The 17,957-nt window shown below is 46.4% G+C and overlaps 1 protein-coding gene across 3 annotated transcripts in view; it reads left to right on the top strand.

The window, feature by feature from the left end:
- Positions 1-17,957, top strand: part of LRBA (LPS responsive beige-like anchor protein) — a 3,444,508-nt gene that overhangs the window by 1,540,484 nt on the left and 1,886,067 nt on the right. For all 3 annotated transcript variants that reach the window (XM_069631262.1, XM_069631261.1, XM_069631263.1), the window contains exon 33: positions 9,146-9,279. In XM_069631262.1, the coding sequence (XP_069487363.1) occupies positions 9,146-9,279 (134 nt within the window). The remainder of the gene's footprint in view (positions 1-9,145; positions 9,280-17,957) is intronic.

Here is a 17,957-nt window from a genome sequence, read left to right as displayed (position 1 = left end):
TACCTCTCTGGGGGTCTGACTGATCTGTGTGGGCTTCTTCTACAATTGTGTCGCTCTTTTTATTGGGTTTATACAAAGGAAGCCTCCCAATTTCCCTTGCTTACGTTCTTGGTCTGACTAATTGAATCCTCCAGGTTCCCTTTTTCTTATATGTTGTAAAGCTCCACTTATCGCAGTAGGGCTCTCCAGACCAGTCTGTCTGCCTTGGCTCTTTGGGCTGCCTCTTGTCCTCTGCCTCCCAACACTCAGGTTTTTAGGGCTTCTGTAACCCTCCTGAATATTATCTCTCTGGAGGTCTGTCTGACCCGTATGTGGTGTTATTCCACTTGCTCTTCTTTCTCCTTCCTTTCTTTGTTCAGCTCGCTAGCCTTGGCAACTGTGGTTCCTTTACCACCTTCGGGTGTGCTCCAGCTGGGTGACGTCTCAGCAACAATGGTGCTGTTCGTCCCTCTCCCCGGCGTCTTTGCCACATGAGAATTCGCTTTTCTTATCCTGTCCATCTCGGCACTTCGGTTCTAGCTCTCACAGTGGAGGATTCATTGCTCTGTTTCTCCCTGGCCTCGGCATTCGTTCGCAGACTCCAAGCCTACCATGGCTGCAGCGTGGTCACACCACCAGGTAATATGGTCTTTCTGCTATCTTTGCCTCTGCAGTATTGCACTTCTCGGTGGCAGCCTCCCGGCGTCTCTCTTCCGCCTCTTGATCTCTCAGCGCCACTGCTACCTCTGCGATACAGCGCGGATCTGCCCCTCCAGGACTTTGTCACATCAGAGGCTTGCTGCTGCATAGGATTGCTCTTTCCATCCATGATTGATTGTTTCTTTATTCTCGCCGGAGTACTTCAAGGGGGCGTATTGTTTCTCATCAGTTGCTGGGTTCATGGGGATTCCAGCATTACCGTGAGCCAAACGTACAGAAGCAATGTCCGTATGTTTCGAGTTTCTATTAACAGATGTCACTCTTCTACTGCCATATAGGCAGTCAGTGTTTTTCTTATAGAAGTTCCTGATAAGAATGGGAGTCACTCCCAGTGGGAAGAAGTGATGAATTCCCTGAATTCGTGTCACACCCCAGCAGGTCCTGGTTTCTTATACAAGCATCCTACTGCAGAGCAAAAGAGGTACGGGCGCCCCTCTGCGGGCACGAACAAGGCCAAGGGCCATCCACCTAAGAACAGGTCAATGGGCTGTGTTTCTGCCAGTAGAGAGACTCCCAGACCGTCTTTTCCATATTTGGAGGTACTTGAGGGGGGGGGGGGGGTCTCATCCTAAGTTACCAGGGTAATCCAGACGTGGACCCCTTGCTCGCTGTGCACAGCTCCACTGATGAGTTCCGAACTAGGCTGAAACACCTGTCTGGGGTTGCTGTTAATCTTGTTCAGAGGAGATTTGCCTAGCATTTTGGTGCTGGACTGCCTTTTGGTGGGACAAAGACTGATCTGGAAATGTTCCTCTGTGAAAAGCACAGTGAGCTTAAAGCGTGGTTGATACTCTACTGGGGGTCATCCACCCAAGAACAGGTCAATGTGCTGTGTTTGTGCCGGTACAGGGACTCCCAGACCTTATTTTGCATATCCTACTGCAGAGCATTTGGTGGTTCAGGCAGCCACTGCATACCTGAAGCCTACTAATTTTCCCCTGTGATCCACTGGATAACAGAGCAAAAACCTGGATGCACTGGGGGGCAGGGAGGGGCGATAGGTATTTGTTTCTGGGAGTCCAGATGGAGTCTTCCATGGTAGGTTGTGACATCATCACACAGTTAGACATTTAAACATAAATATAATTCATTACCATTTCCAGCTGGCCTGTGACCTTCTAACCCCGGAAGTGATTGCACATGGTTTGCAAGGACACTTCAAACAATATGGGAGGGAGAGAATAAATAAGTTTCCTTTGAACTGGTGATAACTATCTCACACATGGGTCCGTGGCTTGGCAGCCATGCAGTGAGGACGTGTATCTAGCTGCTCCTGCTGATCCGCAATGATCCGACTGTGAATCGGGGCTTTTTGAGCACTGAGGTGACTGCAAGGACAGTATCCGAAATCGGAAGGAGCCGTGCATAAGTGTGTGCTGACTAGAATGAAAACGGCATGAGGTTTGCACAGAATTCATTTGGTGACGTTTGTGATCTGGCGTGTAACAAAGAATCCAAGATGGCGGGGTCCACGAGGCTGTGTCCCACGTACTAGCAGCAGACAACAGTGACAACGCACTGCGGGGAGTGTGAGCACGGCGACCAAGCGAAGCAGAGCAGGCATAGAAGATCGACTGCACAGCTCGCCACTGCATGTGCAGCGGCGCTACCGTTGGATAGTGGCTACCCCATGACTGTAAGGGGTAGCAGCGAAAGCAGCTGTGGCGGAGGAGATCCGCAGCGAAGGCAGCGGCTGCAGTGATTAAAAGATGGAAAAGATGTGATACAGGTGCCTGCGCCGGCCCTGAAGAGGACAGTCCCGTAGGCCAATGCCCACGTTACCGGCCGGAAATTGGAAGACAGCAGAAACCGGAGCTGCCTCAGGCCTGATGGTGGCACTGCACCAGCCAAGCCCCACGGTAAAATGAGCGGGGTGTGCACTGTGAGCAGCTGGCTCAGGAGTACCACTCCGGATATACACCGGATCCCCCCGCCCCCAGACATTGACATGCGCCGTGCGTTGATAAGGAAATATTTGCCAACGGGTGAGATAAGGCGGACCATGGGGAGAACTGACCCAGTCTGCCGTGTACAGGCGGACCAGAAAGGAAGCTGGCCCAAGGAACGCAGACAAATGGCAAGGCTGACCACAGAGGAAGCAGGCCCGCGGAGGAAGCACGCAATGTGCAGACTTTGCACTGTTTATGGAGCCGGCACCTCAGCAATGGAACAATATGGCAGATGCACTGGGAGCACGGCCCGGATGTTTGTAGGGTCCGCCAGGCGGGTGAGAGCACAGGAATCTGGGTGTGGTGCTTTACATTTAAAACAAGCAGGCACAATAGCAGGGACACAAGCACTGCCTGGCGAAGTGCTAGTGATGCCTCGCGAGAAGGGTGCAAGAAAGAGTGGCACATAGTCACTGAAGTGAGGGGGTTGTCATGGGCACACGACCAGGAGCATAGGCAAGGCCACGATACGGGGCATAAACGGAATCTAAAGCTGCAGACCCTTTGCATATATCGTAGGCCATGCCAAGCAAGGGAAAGCCACACGACGCACCAGCACCTGAAGACCAGGGATACTCGGCCGCATAAGCCACAGTAGGGTACAAGCACCGAACAGAAGGAGAAGGAGCGAACCCCACGGAATTCATAGAGTCCCTGCTGCAGCAAGAAATCCGGCCAGACGCCCTCATTGAAAGCTTCATGATCGAAAGGGCTCATATGCCACTGATGAGGAAACCACTGCCTTAGGCCCCGCCGAGGCCAGTAATAGCTGAATTCTGAAATACAGAGATAGGGAAAAGATCCTCGAACACTTCCGCAAAGGGGGGGGAGGGCATCCAACGAGCGTCTGCCACGATAACTGCATACCCGGATTACACCCCACAGGTACAGAAGCAACGGATGAACTACATACTGGTTAAAAGGAGACTAGACTACAAGCGGCTAACCTCAAGTACATGTTGGTGTATCCGGCTAAACTGAAAGTAATCCACAAAGGTTGTGCCATTTTCTTTGACAACCTGGAAGACTCTCACAAATGGCTGGACATGCAGAATTTGCCAACCGGAGCAGAGGACGGTCTGAGTAGCAATGAGTAGACATATACAGTAGACCAAGACACTTACAAGGCGGCAGAGGTCTGTAATTATAAGGCGTGAGGGTGGTAAGACCCATCAGATGGAAGCCTCAGGAAGCAAGATGAGCCAGTAGCATGGTGCTCATTTAAGATCGTACTGTGTAAGAGCGTCCTATACCTAAGACTGGATGAGTTTGTTCGGATACTAGCAGTTACGTATCCACCTAATGCACCCCACGCACCAGGACAAGACACTGGAGCAGGGGCGAGAAGTGGGGATGCCTGAGCACAAAGGTTTTAGCTGGGCAACTGTTGGGGGGAGGGAGCGGGGGAGGGAGCGGGGGAGTTGGGGAAGTTAGACGGGAGTTAATCTATGAATCCACACTGCATATGTTGAACTTGAACAATGGACTGATAGGACAGGTCAGAATTTTTAAGTATGATGGGGGAACTTAGAATAGTATCTTGGAATGTCAGAGGCCTTAGCAGCTATATTAAATGTAACAGAATTATGGAATACTTAAGGAGTCCGAAAATTAACATTGCGCTCCTGCAAGAAACACATCTCACAAAAGAGAAACCGATAGCTCTTGCCAAGAAATGGAGAGGCACGACGCTGGGCTCACCATACTCTGCTTATTCTAGCGGTGTAATAATATGGGTAGTGCCGTCGGTACCTTTGAGGATGCTCAAGACTTTTCAAGATTAAGGGGGCAGGATGTTCGTATTGCGAGGTCGGGTTGAGCGCAGGGAATTTTGTATTATAAACACGTATGCACCGAACCAAGAGACGGCAGCTTAATTCTGCACGTTATACCCACTAATAAGTCCACACAGAGATGGCACATTGATGTGGGGAGGGGATTTCAATTGCACGCTCAACCCTACTCTGGAAAGATCTGATGATAAATGTACACACCCTGGCCCCTCCGCCAAAGCCATGGGCACATTGTTGCAAGCATTTAAACTCTCAGATATATGGCGGACCCTACACCCAAAGGCCCGAGGATATTCGTATTACACTGCTCCCCAAGACCTGTGCACTAGATTGGATTATATTTTCACGGAAGAAGACACCCTAGGCGAATTCGAAAGGGCGGAATATAAAGCACAAGTTGTCAGACCATGCCCCGCTGGTGGTTACATGGTGGGGTTCCTCCCCGAGAGCATGCAACCCGACATGGAGCCTTGGGAGTTGAGTCTCTGAGGGACGAGAACACTTAGGAGAAGGGGTGCAGGATTTCTTCACGTACAACACTGGAAGTGTGGCGTCAGCGGACACGTTATGGGAGGTTTTCGAGGTGGTGATTAGGAGGACTGCGATGGCCAAGGCGAGAGGGGTCCAGGCCGCAACTGAGAATGACTTGCATAAGGCAGAAATAAAATTAGAAGCCATTAACGGTCAGGTGATCTACCCAGCGGGAGTCCCCAAGAGGCTGTTGCCCTGCTGCATGAGTGCTTAGTACATTGGGATTGATTAGGTAAGTTGAGTTATAGGAAGCATGTGGAACTGCAGCACACTGAAGGAGACAAACCGGGACGCTTGCTGGCCTGGTTGTACAAAAGCGAAACAGAGCATAGCATAATTCGGGCAGTCACAGTAATGGGCAGATCTGTGAGACACAACAGGAAATAAATTAATGTTTTTACGAGTTTTATAAGAAGTTATACAAGGAGACATCAGAAACCCATGAGTCAGTGATAGATGAAGCCTTGGCGCTGATAGGTCTTCCAAAGCTAGACGCAGAAGCGGTAGACAAGCTTGAAGTCCCCATAACCAAAGAGGAGTTGGAACACACCATAAGAGGGTTGCCATCAGCCAAGGCTCCAGGTGCGGGCTTACTGCCAAGTGAGTTCTATAAAGAATTCATGGTAGAGATCCCTCACTCATTATTGGCAATGTTGAATGAATTGCAGGATAAAGGCATTTTGCCACTGACATTAAGGGAGTCAATCATAGTCCCAATTCTTGAAGCCGAACAAACCCAGGATCAAATGTGGCTCTTACAGACCCCTCTCGCTGCTCAATCAAGAAGGAAAGATATTTATGGCTTTGATGGCTAACAGGTTGAAGCTGGTAATTCACAAACTCATACACCCAGATCAGTCATGGTATGTCCCAAATTGGAATATCACAGGTAATCTAAGACGCTTGCACCAAGTCATCGACCATACCCAAGACAGCACCCAGTTTATGGCGATAACCTCGCTGGATGCAGTCAAGGCATTCGACTCTGTCAGGTCGCCATGGCTATTAGCGGCGTTGAAAGGTTTTGGCATGGGTCCTATGTATATTAAATGGGTAAAGCTACTGTACAGCAACCCGGCCGTGAGAGTCAAGACTGGCGCCATGATATCAGAACAATGGGGGTTAAGCAAAGGTACTAGGCAGGGCTGCCATTGGTCTTCTATGTTATTTATATTAGCCGTAGAACCATTAGCAGTACATTTAAGGAAGAATATCATGAGGAAGGCATCAGAATACGGGGCAGCACACACTTGATCTCCCTGTATGCGGATGATATGCTTCTTTATGATATGCTTCTCTTTTAACCAGAGACCAATTTACAATACATATTGGTGTGTTTGAGCGCTATGCAGATCTTTCTGGGATTACAATAAATGCACAGAAATCAAGTCTATTCCCCCTCGCAGGATACATGGGAACGCCCCGGAGTGCGTTACTAGAGTTACCGATTAAATGGGAGGTGGACACATTTAGATACCTGGACGTAGACCTCTTTCAGGACCCTAAAGTAGAACCTGTGCAGAACACGAATAAAGGCAGTGAATAAAATAGAGAACTCTATGAAATTTTGGGCCAAGCTGACGCTTTCATTAAAGGGAAGGGCCGCACTGTTAAAATGGTAGTGCTACCGAGGCTGCTTCATTATTTTGCAAACGTTCCATATAACATACCCACTGAACACTACTTGCCGAAGCTTCTTATGGCACAACTCAAGATGTAGAATGTTGCTAGAGAAATTACAGAGATCATACGAACGGGGAGGAAAAAAAGTGCCTGACTTTGAGGGGTATTTTGTGGTGTGCCAACTGCAGTTTGCTACATACTCGCTGTCAGATGAACAGACCCAAGACACTGCATTACTACAACCAGCATGCACCTCATTTGTTTTATTTAAGGAGATGGTATGGACCACCGCATCATGAGTCCCCAAGCCTCCTTTGCTGCTGAGGCTGGGCATGATGATGTGGCTAAGGGCCTGCTGCATTCTGGGCAAAGGAACACCTTACTCACCCTAGATCCTAATGCACCAGTGACACTAATGAGTGAAGACGCGCAACTTAGGCTCAAAGTTAGGAAATATTTGGAGCCAACAGCGGTGGTGACATTAGGCGATATATTGAGATGGGGATGACCGATGACCTTTAATGAGGTTGTTTCGGAATCAAGAGTACCGAAAGGGCAACACATAACCTACGCCTCACTTCTCCATAGTATAAAAGTAAAATGGCCAGGACCAGAGGGAGAATTGATAGAAGGTGTAACAATAGAAACATTCTATGACATTTCCAAAGGAGGGAACGCAATATCAAGACTATGCGAGGTACTGATGGCAAGGCCTGATAATCTAATACAGATTAGGCAAATTGGGAGGTAGATTTACAAGAGAAGCTGTCGGGCGCAGCTTGGAATAAGACCATGGGGTATCACAGGAAAATGTGTCTAGAAACGCGAAACTACAGCTGATCCAATTATACGTCACTCACTGAGCATATTTAACCCTGAAGAAAATTGCAAAATTTAGTAGAGCAACAGAACAAGCTTGTCCGAAATGTGGCTTATCAACGCAGACCTGATGCACATGTTTGGCCTGTGCTGAGGTACGCCAATATTGGGAGGGAGTAGAGTAGCCCATGCCCTAACAAAGGTTGGCTTGTCGCCAGACTTTTTCTTCTCCAAGGCGTGCTTGCTAGGCATTTTTCCGAGACTAAATCATGCGAGACATGTGAGTAAATTGAGAGACCTAGCATTTATCTTGGCAAAGCGCAGGATAGCAATGGGGGTGGAAAGCATGTAATGGCCCAGTCATAAGCGTGTGGTTGAGGGACCTCCAAAAGTGGTAATTAGCAGAAACTGCTGTATGGCAAGAAGCATTTTGCAGAGGCCAAGAGGGACAGAATATGGATTTAGTGGCCTGGAGAGAGATGATGAAGGAACTGACATCCCCTGCACACGATGACACCCAGACTCCGGTACATGCACCATCACAATCAGTGGAATAGAAGTTGGCGGAAGTTCAAGTAGTTTAATACATAGCATGAGAAACTTCACAAATGGAATAGGCTGGGGCAAGGGAGGGTTGGAGGGATGTGGGGAGGTTGTAACAGACAATCAAGGCGAAGTATCATTGAAGATTATGTATAATGTCTGTTATGTTGTTGAAAATAAAACATTTTTAAAATAAAACACAGGGTTGTCACATCTCATGGGTCCCCGAGTGGTGCTGCTAGGCGATACAGGTGGTTGGATATTCCCTCTGATGTTTCCAATGGCCTCTCTGATTGGGCACTTTCTCTTGGCTGCGAAGTTGACTTTTGTCCGAAACTGGAAATCAGTGGAAGGCCCGGCGGCCCAGATGTGGTGGGTAAAAGCATGGGCTATTCTGGTGGCAGACAAAATTACTGCATTATGTGAAGGGCTATATGGCAAGTATGTGTCAGTCTGGAAGCCCTTCATTGTCTTTGCAGACAAATGCCCAGCAATTGTGGCCAGACTCCTGTTTATGCAGCACTTTTTTTTGTTATCATATGATTGTTTAGAGGGGGTGGGGTGGTGGGACAGTGGCTCTCTCCTGCTGCACAGAGCACCTGGCATTCTGTAAACACTGTTGTGTCTCTTGAAGTGTGATTGATCCTCATGTTTAAGTACTTGTCATTTCCCACAGTATGCTAAATAAATGTTTTTTGAAAATAAAAATAAAAAACGATCTCACACACTCAGACTTGCTTGCTCCCTCGTTTTATTATAATCTAAACGACTACTAATTCCACAAGCATGACCTCTGGACACAACCTGAGAAAATAATCAAAACCCATAAAATATTGGTCAACACTGCTCTTATGCGTCTCTTCACCCCATGTTTATTGCTCAGCCACAAACAGATGGCCGGACCCATCTGAACAATAACAGGCTCGCATGTACTTCAAAATATATGATTTGTTCATCACTGAAAAGATCAGAAGCCGATGGGAGTGTTTAATGAGCAAATATCAAAGCATATTTTTACATTATACAAACAACTATTCAAAGTCCTCCTCAATGCATTCCCTATCGAGGAGTGCTGCTGCTTGGCAAGTGTCAAGTAGACAATATACCCTACATTGATCTGTGTGGAGTTAGAGAGTGTGGTGCCTTTTCTTTCTTCACCATATGCTAACATAGTGTCTCTTGATTCAGTATTACAGAAAGACTTGAAAATGCCCTGGAAAAGGCGGCTCCCCTCCTAAGAGAGATATTTGTAGATTTTTCACCTTTCCTTTCCCGTACACTTTTGGGCAGCCATGGGCAAGAGTTGCTGATAGAAGGAACAAGTAAGTTGACTTTTTTCCCCTCTTTCCTTGTTTTGAAAAATGTAATAAAGCATTTAAATCCCAGAGCATGTTGATATGTTGTTTAGCAGATTGCATGTGCAGCGGCTATTCTGAATTGTTATTTGTCTGCATAAACGCAGTCTTGAGCTTGAGATGATATCCTCTTTGAAGCGGTACCCACATCTTGCAACTGAAAAAGTAGTAGTTTGAAAACTCAACATTGAGCGCCATCACTTACTTTAAAGGTTGGCCATGGAGGGGGTGTATGACAAAATACTTCCATTGCTTGGTGCCTGATTATCTACATTAGAACATTTATAATTTCCACCTCGTTTCAACTATTGTCATAATGATTTCATGCCTCAAACAGTGCTATTTGCTAAACTATATACCTTTGCCAATGCCCTTCAAAGGGTGGTTTATCTTGGTGACATCAAGGACTTGATGTCTTCTTTTTCGCTTTACCTGAATCTCTCGAAAGCCACATTTATTTTTTTATCCTCTGCTCCTTCCCACCTTCATTTTTCCAAGAGTTGGTTTCTCCACTCTTTTCCCTTGGATTGTCCACTTCCCTGGTTCTATCTTGGTTTCATAGATTCCAACTTGACTTTAAATTGTATATTTATTTACCTTTCGCAATGCAGTTGTTTTCATTTGTCATTACCCAGCAAGGGTAATGGCTGTTTAGGCTTTAATTATTTCATTATTTTTCCTCCCCTTCTTCATGGGCCTTCCTTCCACTGCTTAGCTTCCTCCTGAAGTCTTACATTCTGTCGCCGGATTGATTTCTGGCATTTGAAAGCTCAAGCACACCGCTCCTCACTAATTTCTCTTTATTTGCTCCCCATTCACTCTAAAACAAATTTCAAGCTCTTCTGCATATCTTATAAAGCAGTATTTGCTTTGGCGTATAGTGTGCACATGTCTGGGGTTCAGAATAGTTTGAATAGTTTCTCTAGGCATCCCTTGTTTTAAGCATTCGCACCTCTCTGCACAAGCATTTTCATCTGCTGCCACCAAAGGCTGGGAATGCTCTGCTCTTGCCATTTGATCACTCCCTACTCTATTGACGTTTAGGATTTTAAAAGAAGAATGTATTGTGATATTGTTTGTACTATGACAAACATAGTCATGCAAAATTCTTCAAATTACCAATTAACGACAAAAAAGAAAAACAGGAAATATCAACACATCATAACATTCTTAAAATACAATCTGTCTAAACATCACATTCAAAATCGTAAATAAATACATTTCAACGAAATTAGAATACTACTAATAAAATCCTATATAAAGAGTGTGATAAGACTTTAATGATAAAACTTGGATTTTGCCAATTAATTCTCAAAACCCCAGCTCGGTGGAAAAGCAGAGAAAAAAAGCTCCATTGAGTTTAAATAAAGAGGATTATGCACATATTGTCTTCAGTATAGTATACGTTTGAAACTGAGGGCAATCAACTAGAATGTGCTCACACATCTGTAACACACCTTCGACTTTTCATATATCACACACCCCAGTTACCCCTTTCACCAAACTAGATCTAATCTGCCAAATCTCCCCTGTTGGTAACAAATTCAATCTACATCTTAAAAACTGACTATGCCAATTGGAAATGTCTCAAGGTATGCAGGGATAACTCCTAACGGTTTATCTAAAAGCAGTGAACTTTTTAAGTCCTGACCTTTCCGATAGTCTTTATCCAGTCGCGTTAAAACAACGTTTTTTTCACCTAACCAGGGTTACTAAACAGGTCCCCCACTGCCTGACCACTAGCCACCAAAATAGCATCAGCACATGTTTAAAATTAATTATCGGGGCGTACAACATCTGGATCATTAGTCATCAAATTCTCATACAAAGACCCTACTGGGGGCTCCAATAACTTTTGATACAGGACCAAAATCTTCCAAATCAAGAAGGCATTGCATTGAAACAAGACCCAACTGAAAGCGGAGAGCAACAATAGGTAGTCAATCGGGCAGGCAAAGAGCCCTTTTCCATATTCCCGATTCCACTTTCCCAATCTAATGGTCTAGTGATTTGGCCAACCTCCATGCCGTACTATAGTGCCGGAATAACTTTCCTTTTATAAAAGTCTAACAGCTGACTAATATTTCTTTTTGATTCTTTTCATTTGGGCTGACAATTGACTTGCCTTAGCTATTACATTGGCAAGTGATTGGCCTTTATTTGGGGAAGCCAGATAAGTAATGGTAGGCGATGGGTCCACGTTTTTATTTCCCATTTTCCACGACAATCCCATCTGTTAATTCCCATTTTTACAGGACTGGATTACCTTTGTCTTTTTCTTTGTGAATATTGCTTCAGTGTCTTATCAATAGTTGCAAACCTATCTGAGTTTTATCAATTAAAAATTACATCATCTGTGTACTTAAGGTTCCATAAAAATGCTTGGTGGGGCAAAGCTAGTCTGCTGTAGATGACCCCCGAGTCCTAAAGGTATAGATTGAACAGGCATAGGGCCAACAGACAGGCACACCGACACCGCTAAACGTTTGAAATTGTCCAGTTATAGTTCCATTCCTGTTCAATAACACCTGCAATGAACTTTCCTCATGCAAGTATACTAAAATAAATACAGGTGGGGCAATTGCCACTCCCTAAGCTTTGCCCATCATAATGAGCGATTTACAGAGTCTGGGAGTAATCGACCGTCGCCATATATACCGGTGTAACAATCAGTCTCCCATGCCTTTTCCTGTAGACACTCAATGATAAATCCATTAAGGCTAGTAGACAAATGTCTCCAAAACCCGTTTGATACCTTTTCAACCGACCTGTCGAGATGGCCCAGGCCTCCCATTCCCACAAAACTAACGCTGCAAAAACCTTACTATTGCAGTCCAAAAGGGAAATCGGGCAATAGTTTAGGGGATCATTTATATCTCCCTCCTTATAAATGGGTATCACCACTGATTGTTTCCAGGACGATGGGTGGATTTTGAAGCCATCACTGAGGAGAATAAAAAAATCTTTGCCCGTAATGACGAATCATCAAGGCATTGCTCATACCATTACACGAGGGCTAGAGGATTCCCTTATCTCCTCAATCAATTCAATTGTGAAACTAAATGACAATGGACTATCAATATGTTGATAGGGGATACAACATTACGATTCCCTATAGAGATACCTAAAATGGTGCTCCCACACCCCTTCAGCAATTGGATTACTTTGAGCGTGCCCTTGTGGCTTCAAGGCATCATTAATCACTGCCCATAAATTGCAGGAGTTTTTCGTTGTTATGATCTGTAGCATTCTCTCTCCCTCAATTTGCAACTGTGTGTGTTTATAACACTTCATCCAATTTTTGTTGGTCTGCTTCAACTTCTGAAATTTCTCGGTGTTCAGACCCCTTCAAGACCATTCTATTTGAGTCCCTAATATCTTTCCTTAGGGCCGCCTTCTTATCTTGCACTACTGAATAAAAAGAATGGGAGACAGTTTTCAAAGTCCTACCAAGAGGATTATTCTGTTTTCCAAATCTATCAATGAAAACCAAAAATTATTCAGTATTGATAATTCAACGGATTGCTTTTCTCCTGCAGATTCCTCATCTTGACAGATATCCATTATCCAGCTCTGCTGCTCAGAAACATTTTGCCTGGGGGAGTAGTGGAGCTTGACTCGGCTGTCAATCCGTCTTGTCTGGCTCTCGATCATTGGCCCTGGAAGGGACATCAGGTGTCTTATATATAGCACGCCACTACACCACATGCTTCAGGGCCTTTTTTACGCGTGCTTGCACACTGCATCGGGAACACGAATCAAGCTTGCTCAGTGTTTTATTGTACGTTTTCCAAGAAAACATTGACACAATGTAGTCTCTCCGGGTTTCGGGCTTCAAGCGATGCTGCGATTGTGAGGCCAAAATGTCCCTGACTGACCCCCCACACCGTATGTTTGTGGTGTCTAGGTGTTGGTCACGACACAGAGGCGTGCGCATTGTCTGCAAGGATGCAGCTGAAGTCCCTATGTGAGAGGGCCAGGTAACTGGCTTTGGGCCGATCGTCTGCCAAATCTCTGGTGAAGTATCTCGTCCGGTCTTCGGAGGCCAAGACTAAGGAGCCCACCCCCGACAAGGGGAAGTAACGACATCACAAGAAGACCAGGAAATGGTCCCATTCGGGGAGCCATTCCTCATCTTCCTCATCTTCCTCACAGAAGAAGCGGCATCACCTCTATCGACGCAAGTCCAGCTCATTGTCGGAATGAGGTAGGCCCTCGGCGGGAACAAGGCAAGTGCTCGGTGGGGCTGACCACTCAAGAAGAGTGGAAACATTTTTAAACTTCTATACTCTGAATGTTTAAAGAGCAAGCTGATTGTGTGCGGCTCCGGCCCCCGACCAGAGGCAAAAGCGGCGCTCAGTGTTCCCAACCCCAAGCGTCCATCGGTCGTCCGAGCGTCCCCCACTGCCAAAGGAACCATCAGCATCGAAAGCCGCTTTGGCTTCTAAGCCTACTCTGTTGGCAGTCAAGCCCTCACCGCCGGCAGTCGGTGATGGTTCTTTTGTGCCGTTATCAAGATCGGGGTTCTTTGAATCGAAGCAGTCAATTTTCGGCATCAGTGACCCCGATGATCAAGTCGACCCCGTTTGCACAGGAGCCGGTGGCATTGATTATTTCGACGACCAGGACGTTTTATTGGCCCTAGCTCAAGGTTTACAGGACACTAGTGTTGTGGATACTCCTACAGATCTTGAGTTGCAGCAAAACCAGCTCTATACTCATGCTAATGTCAAGTTCAGGCCTCTGGTTCACAGGTGTGTCAACACCTTTGGATTGAAGGAGTCTACCACATCTCTTCCAGAGTATGAGCTCACTGATATCTTGGACGAGGGTCCCACAGTTGAACATAACCTGCCATTTAAACCAGCAATTGCAGACCGCAGCACCCTTGCACTATTCCCCCTATAAAAGCCAATTTTACAGGCAAATATAGGCTGGCAAGAGGAGACCCTTCTTTCCTTGCCAAACAACCTTCCCTGGGAGGATTGGTTATACAGGCTGAGCCTATTGCCACCAGACCAGCAGCATGCACTTCCAATCTGCCTACAGACAGAGAGGCAAAGAAATCCGACGCATTGGCCAGAAAGGTGTTCACCTCTGCCAGCATGGCGCTCAAGGCCACAAACATAGCCAGTGGATTCGCAAAATAATCTGTCGGCTTGTGGAAAGCTGTGGAACATGCTGCTGAATATGTCCCTGAGGGTGCCATGAGGACAGATTTGTACAGCTGGTGGAGGATGAGAAAGGAGGTAACCAAGCAGTCACTGCAAACGGGCGTGGGCGTAGCAGACTGCGTTGGCCAAGCAATGGGTTCAGCAGTGGTAATGAGGCGGCAGTCCTACCTGAAAACTTCGGGCTTCTCCCCGAATGTTAAGAACAGGTTGCTGGATGCCCTCTGAGGGAGACATGCCTTTCAGTCAGAAAACTGACGAATCCTTGGAAAAGTTTAAAGAATCCAAGTTGGCTGCTAAATCACTGGCCCTAGCAGCCCAGCTGGCCAAGCCTGCCTTCAGCCTGCCTCCAGAGGCACCAGGCCAATGCAGGGAGATCTTTCCTACTCCCTTATATCACTGTGACAAATCTGAGGATGTCATCCCGTCTCCCCTAGAGGGAGACCTTTTTTCTGGGTGCTAGGGCAGTACGTCCACAGGAGAGTGGTCTGCCTGTGGGTGACATACAAAGGGAAGATTATGTGGTGAAAGAATTCCCCACTTTAACTTGGGGACCAACAACACCAGAGAAGGCAGTATCTGACCGACTTAATCGACCCAACTCCTTCCCCCTCTTTGAATCATTCTTATACCTGTTTAGACAGAACTGACATGTTTTATTGCCAATGTATTCCATCTGGCTTAACAAACAAATATGAGAATCCAAAGACTTTCCAAATGTCAGACACACAGCTTTAAGGCTAGTACTGGGACAAAGAGGAGGACCGCAAGTGCAAAGATGTTTGAGAAGCAGAATGAGCCGTCTAATCTTCTAAAACCGGTGATTGGCCCAAAGCAGTAGAATTAACCTTTGCAGGTGTTTCAAAGGTGTAGAGGCTAAGCTGCAGCGGCAAGCTGTGGAGCAGAGAATGAGACGAGGGCTTGTCCCTGGGAAGCCGAGCATGGAGAAGGAGAGCGAGGTCCCTGACACCAGGACTCCTCACGTAACTGACATGGGAAACCTCCAGGCTTCCATTGCTCCACCAAGCGATCCTAGGGAAAGTACCCCCAATTGGGAAGGAGGAGATGTGAAATTAATTGCTGCTGACCGGGGGCGAAGTCCAGGTTCTGACCGGAGCCTCCAGAGAAGCAGAAGAAGCTCGGAGAACACCTGTACCAACCTGGGAAGGAGAGACTGGTATGCGGGTTGCCCAGGAGCTGCACAAGGTCTGGGGAATGTGTGAAACCATAGGGTGTCTCACCCACTAGTACCCGGGGATCTCTCTCTCAGGTGGACAGGGCACAGCCATCGCATTTGGATCCAGATGCTGGGGCTGGACCAGTGCAGGAGGATCACCTGGGTGAGGGGTCTTCAGGGAGTGAGGGTGAGGTAGCCGATGGTGAGATGCTGTATTCCCCCGTCATTTGTTTATCTAACCCATCCTATTTTTTAGGATTCTCTAAACGTCCCAACCCCCATTCTCCCCTTTTTACACAAACACTGGGCCGAGGAAGAGGGTCACTAAGAGTAACCAGACTAACTCTCACACATCGTACTGGACATGTCCCGTTAATCGGGTCAGGCAAAGTCCGGCACTTGACTTAATTCCAATCAGCTCTCCTCACATGAATATAAGACAGAACCTACAGACACACCCTGAGCAAGGCGGAACATGAGTACGAGCAGAACTTCCAGGGCGAAGACAAACCTACTGGAGTAGAGCGATGGACCAAGGGACGAGAGCAGCGTGTCAAACACCCCAAGAGTTCCCTACTGGAGGTAGTTGCCTCTGCCAGGCAGCGAAAGACATGTGAAGAAGGCCTGATCCCACATCAGAAGACTGCATTGTGTTTCAAGGATGCCAGCGACCCTCCCGGGTGAACGGTACAGTTGGGGAGGCGAGGCCAAGCCTATGGTACTAGCCTTGACTCGGGAATTGGAAATAATACAACCAAGAGGGAAACCCACACAGCCAGTGAGTAGGTAGACCTGAGAGATCGGTGTGTGATTAAGTTGAGTTAGCAACTTTTATCCCAACTGAAGGCTGCACGCGTATGGATGAGACACGAGGAAAGGCACACCTGTGAATGAACTTAGAAGTTGAGGACACCTGTAGAATCAGCGATATTGATTAACGGAGTGGTCTGGTGAAAGGAAGTAACCCACTCGAAAGTCTCTGTGAAAGGTGTTTTGTAACGATAAAGCAAATGAACTGCAAAAGCGAAGAAAGCAACATTGACTCCTAGACAAGGGGAGAGTGAAAGTTGAATTTGGTCTGAGTCCGACTGAGGAAGACCCGACGTGTAATAAGCTTGGGAAAGGGAGCCTCTTGCAAGTTTTTTTTATTTTTTTTATTTTATTTTTTTAACTTTTTGTTGAAACATTATTTGAAACTCAAGAAAGAGAGACTTTAACATGGAAGGCCAAGCAAGCCTCGATCCACGTTTTGGAACAGTCTAGTGTGTTGAAAACCTTGCTAGAGTGTGTCATCCTGCCTACAGGGACTGCCTTACTCCGTGTGGTCTAACATGGGGAGAAGATCTGGTTCAACCACATTTTATTCTTTTCAACACTGTTTTTTTCCTTTTGCATACATTTCTCTCTTATACACTCTTTGTGCAAGAAATAGGGCAGGCATTAGGTTTTTATTAGCATAGGCCATTTTGATTTGACAGACTCCACAAGGACTGTTTTGTTAATCATTTGATGTTCGAGACTACTCCCATCTTAGCTATAGGGCACAATAGGAGTTTTTCCAACACCAGAATTTACAATAAAGCAATAACGTTTTTACGAATTGTACCTATTGGTCAGTGTCATACTTGTGATGCCATGCTTCCCTTACAGGAGGCACGGGGCTGAACATGTGAACCTGAGAGGGTTGTCTACTTGGCAACCTGGCAAGAGAGTGAACCAAGGGGAGACAACGCCATTGTGCGAGTTGAAGACCTGCATCTCAAAGAGAGGGTCTGAGACCCTAAAGCAAACTTGGGAGGAGTTGCATACTTGGAGTGAGCCAAGGAGTGAGAGAAAGCCGTTGTACGCATCAAGGACCCATACCCTGAAAAAACGGACATGGGGCCCTAAAACCAACCAGAAAGAACTGTCTAAAAATACCAGAGACTAAGCGAAGTGTGTATAACCCACTAGTGAGAGTCTGGAACCCTCAACATATGTGAAGTAAAAACCGAACATTAAAGAGAATCCAGTACTTCATAATGGAAAGCCAAAGCACAATATTATAAGGCTCCAGTGTGTGGCAACATGGCATAATGAACACATTATATAAGAAAAGCCCTTGTTTGGCAAAAGGAAGAACCAAACCACATTTTGGAAGTCTGGGCTTTGCCCATACAAGTGACCAAAAACCAGGAAATGCAAGACTGATGAATAGAATCACCCACTTTTGGAAGAAGACCTTAAGGTGGCAGAATGCCAAGACCGAGCTCAAGGGACATTCCATCATATACTATACAGTACTAAGTGGGAATAAG

Source organism: Ambystoma mexicanum, chromosome 6q (genome assembly GCF_040938575.1).
Source record: "Ambystoma mexicanum isolate Mex_15411 chromosome 6q, UKY_AmexF1_1, whole genome shotgun sequence".
Taxonomy (NCBI): domain Eukaryota; kingdom Metazoa; phylum Chordata; class Amphibia; order Caudata; family Ambystomatidae; genus Ambystoma; species Ambystoma mexicanum.
This window is presented reverse-complemented; position numbering and strand designations above follow the sequence as displayed.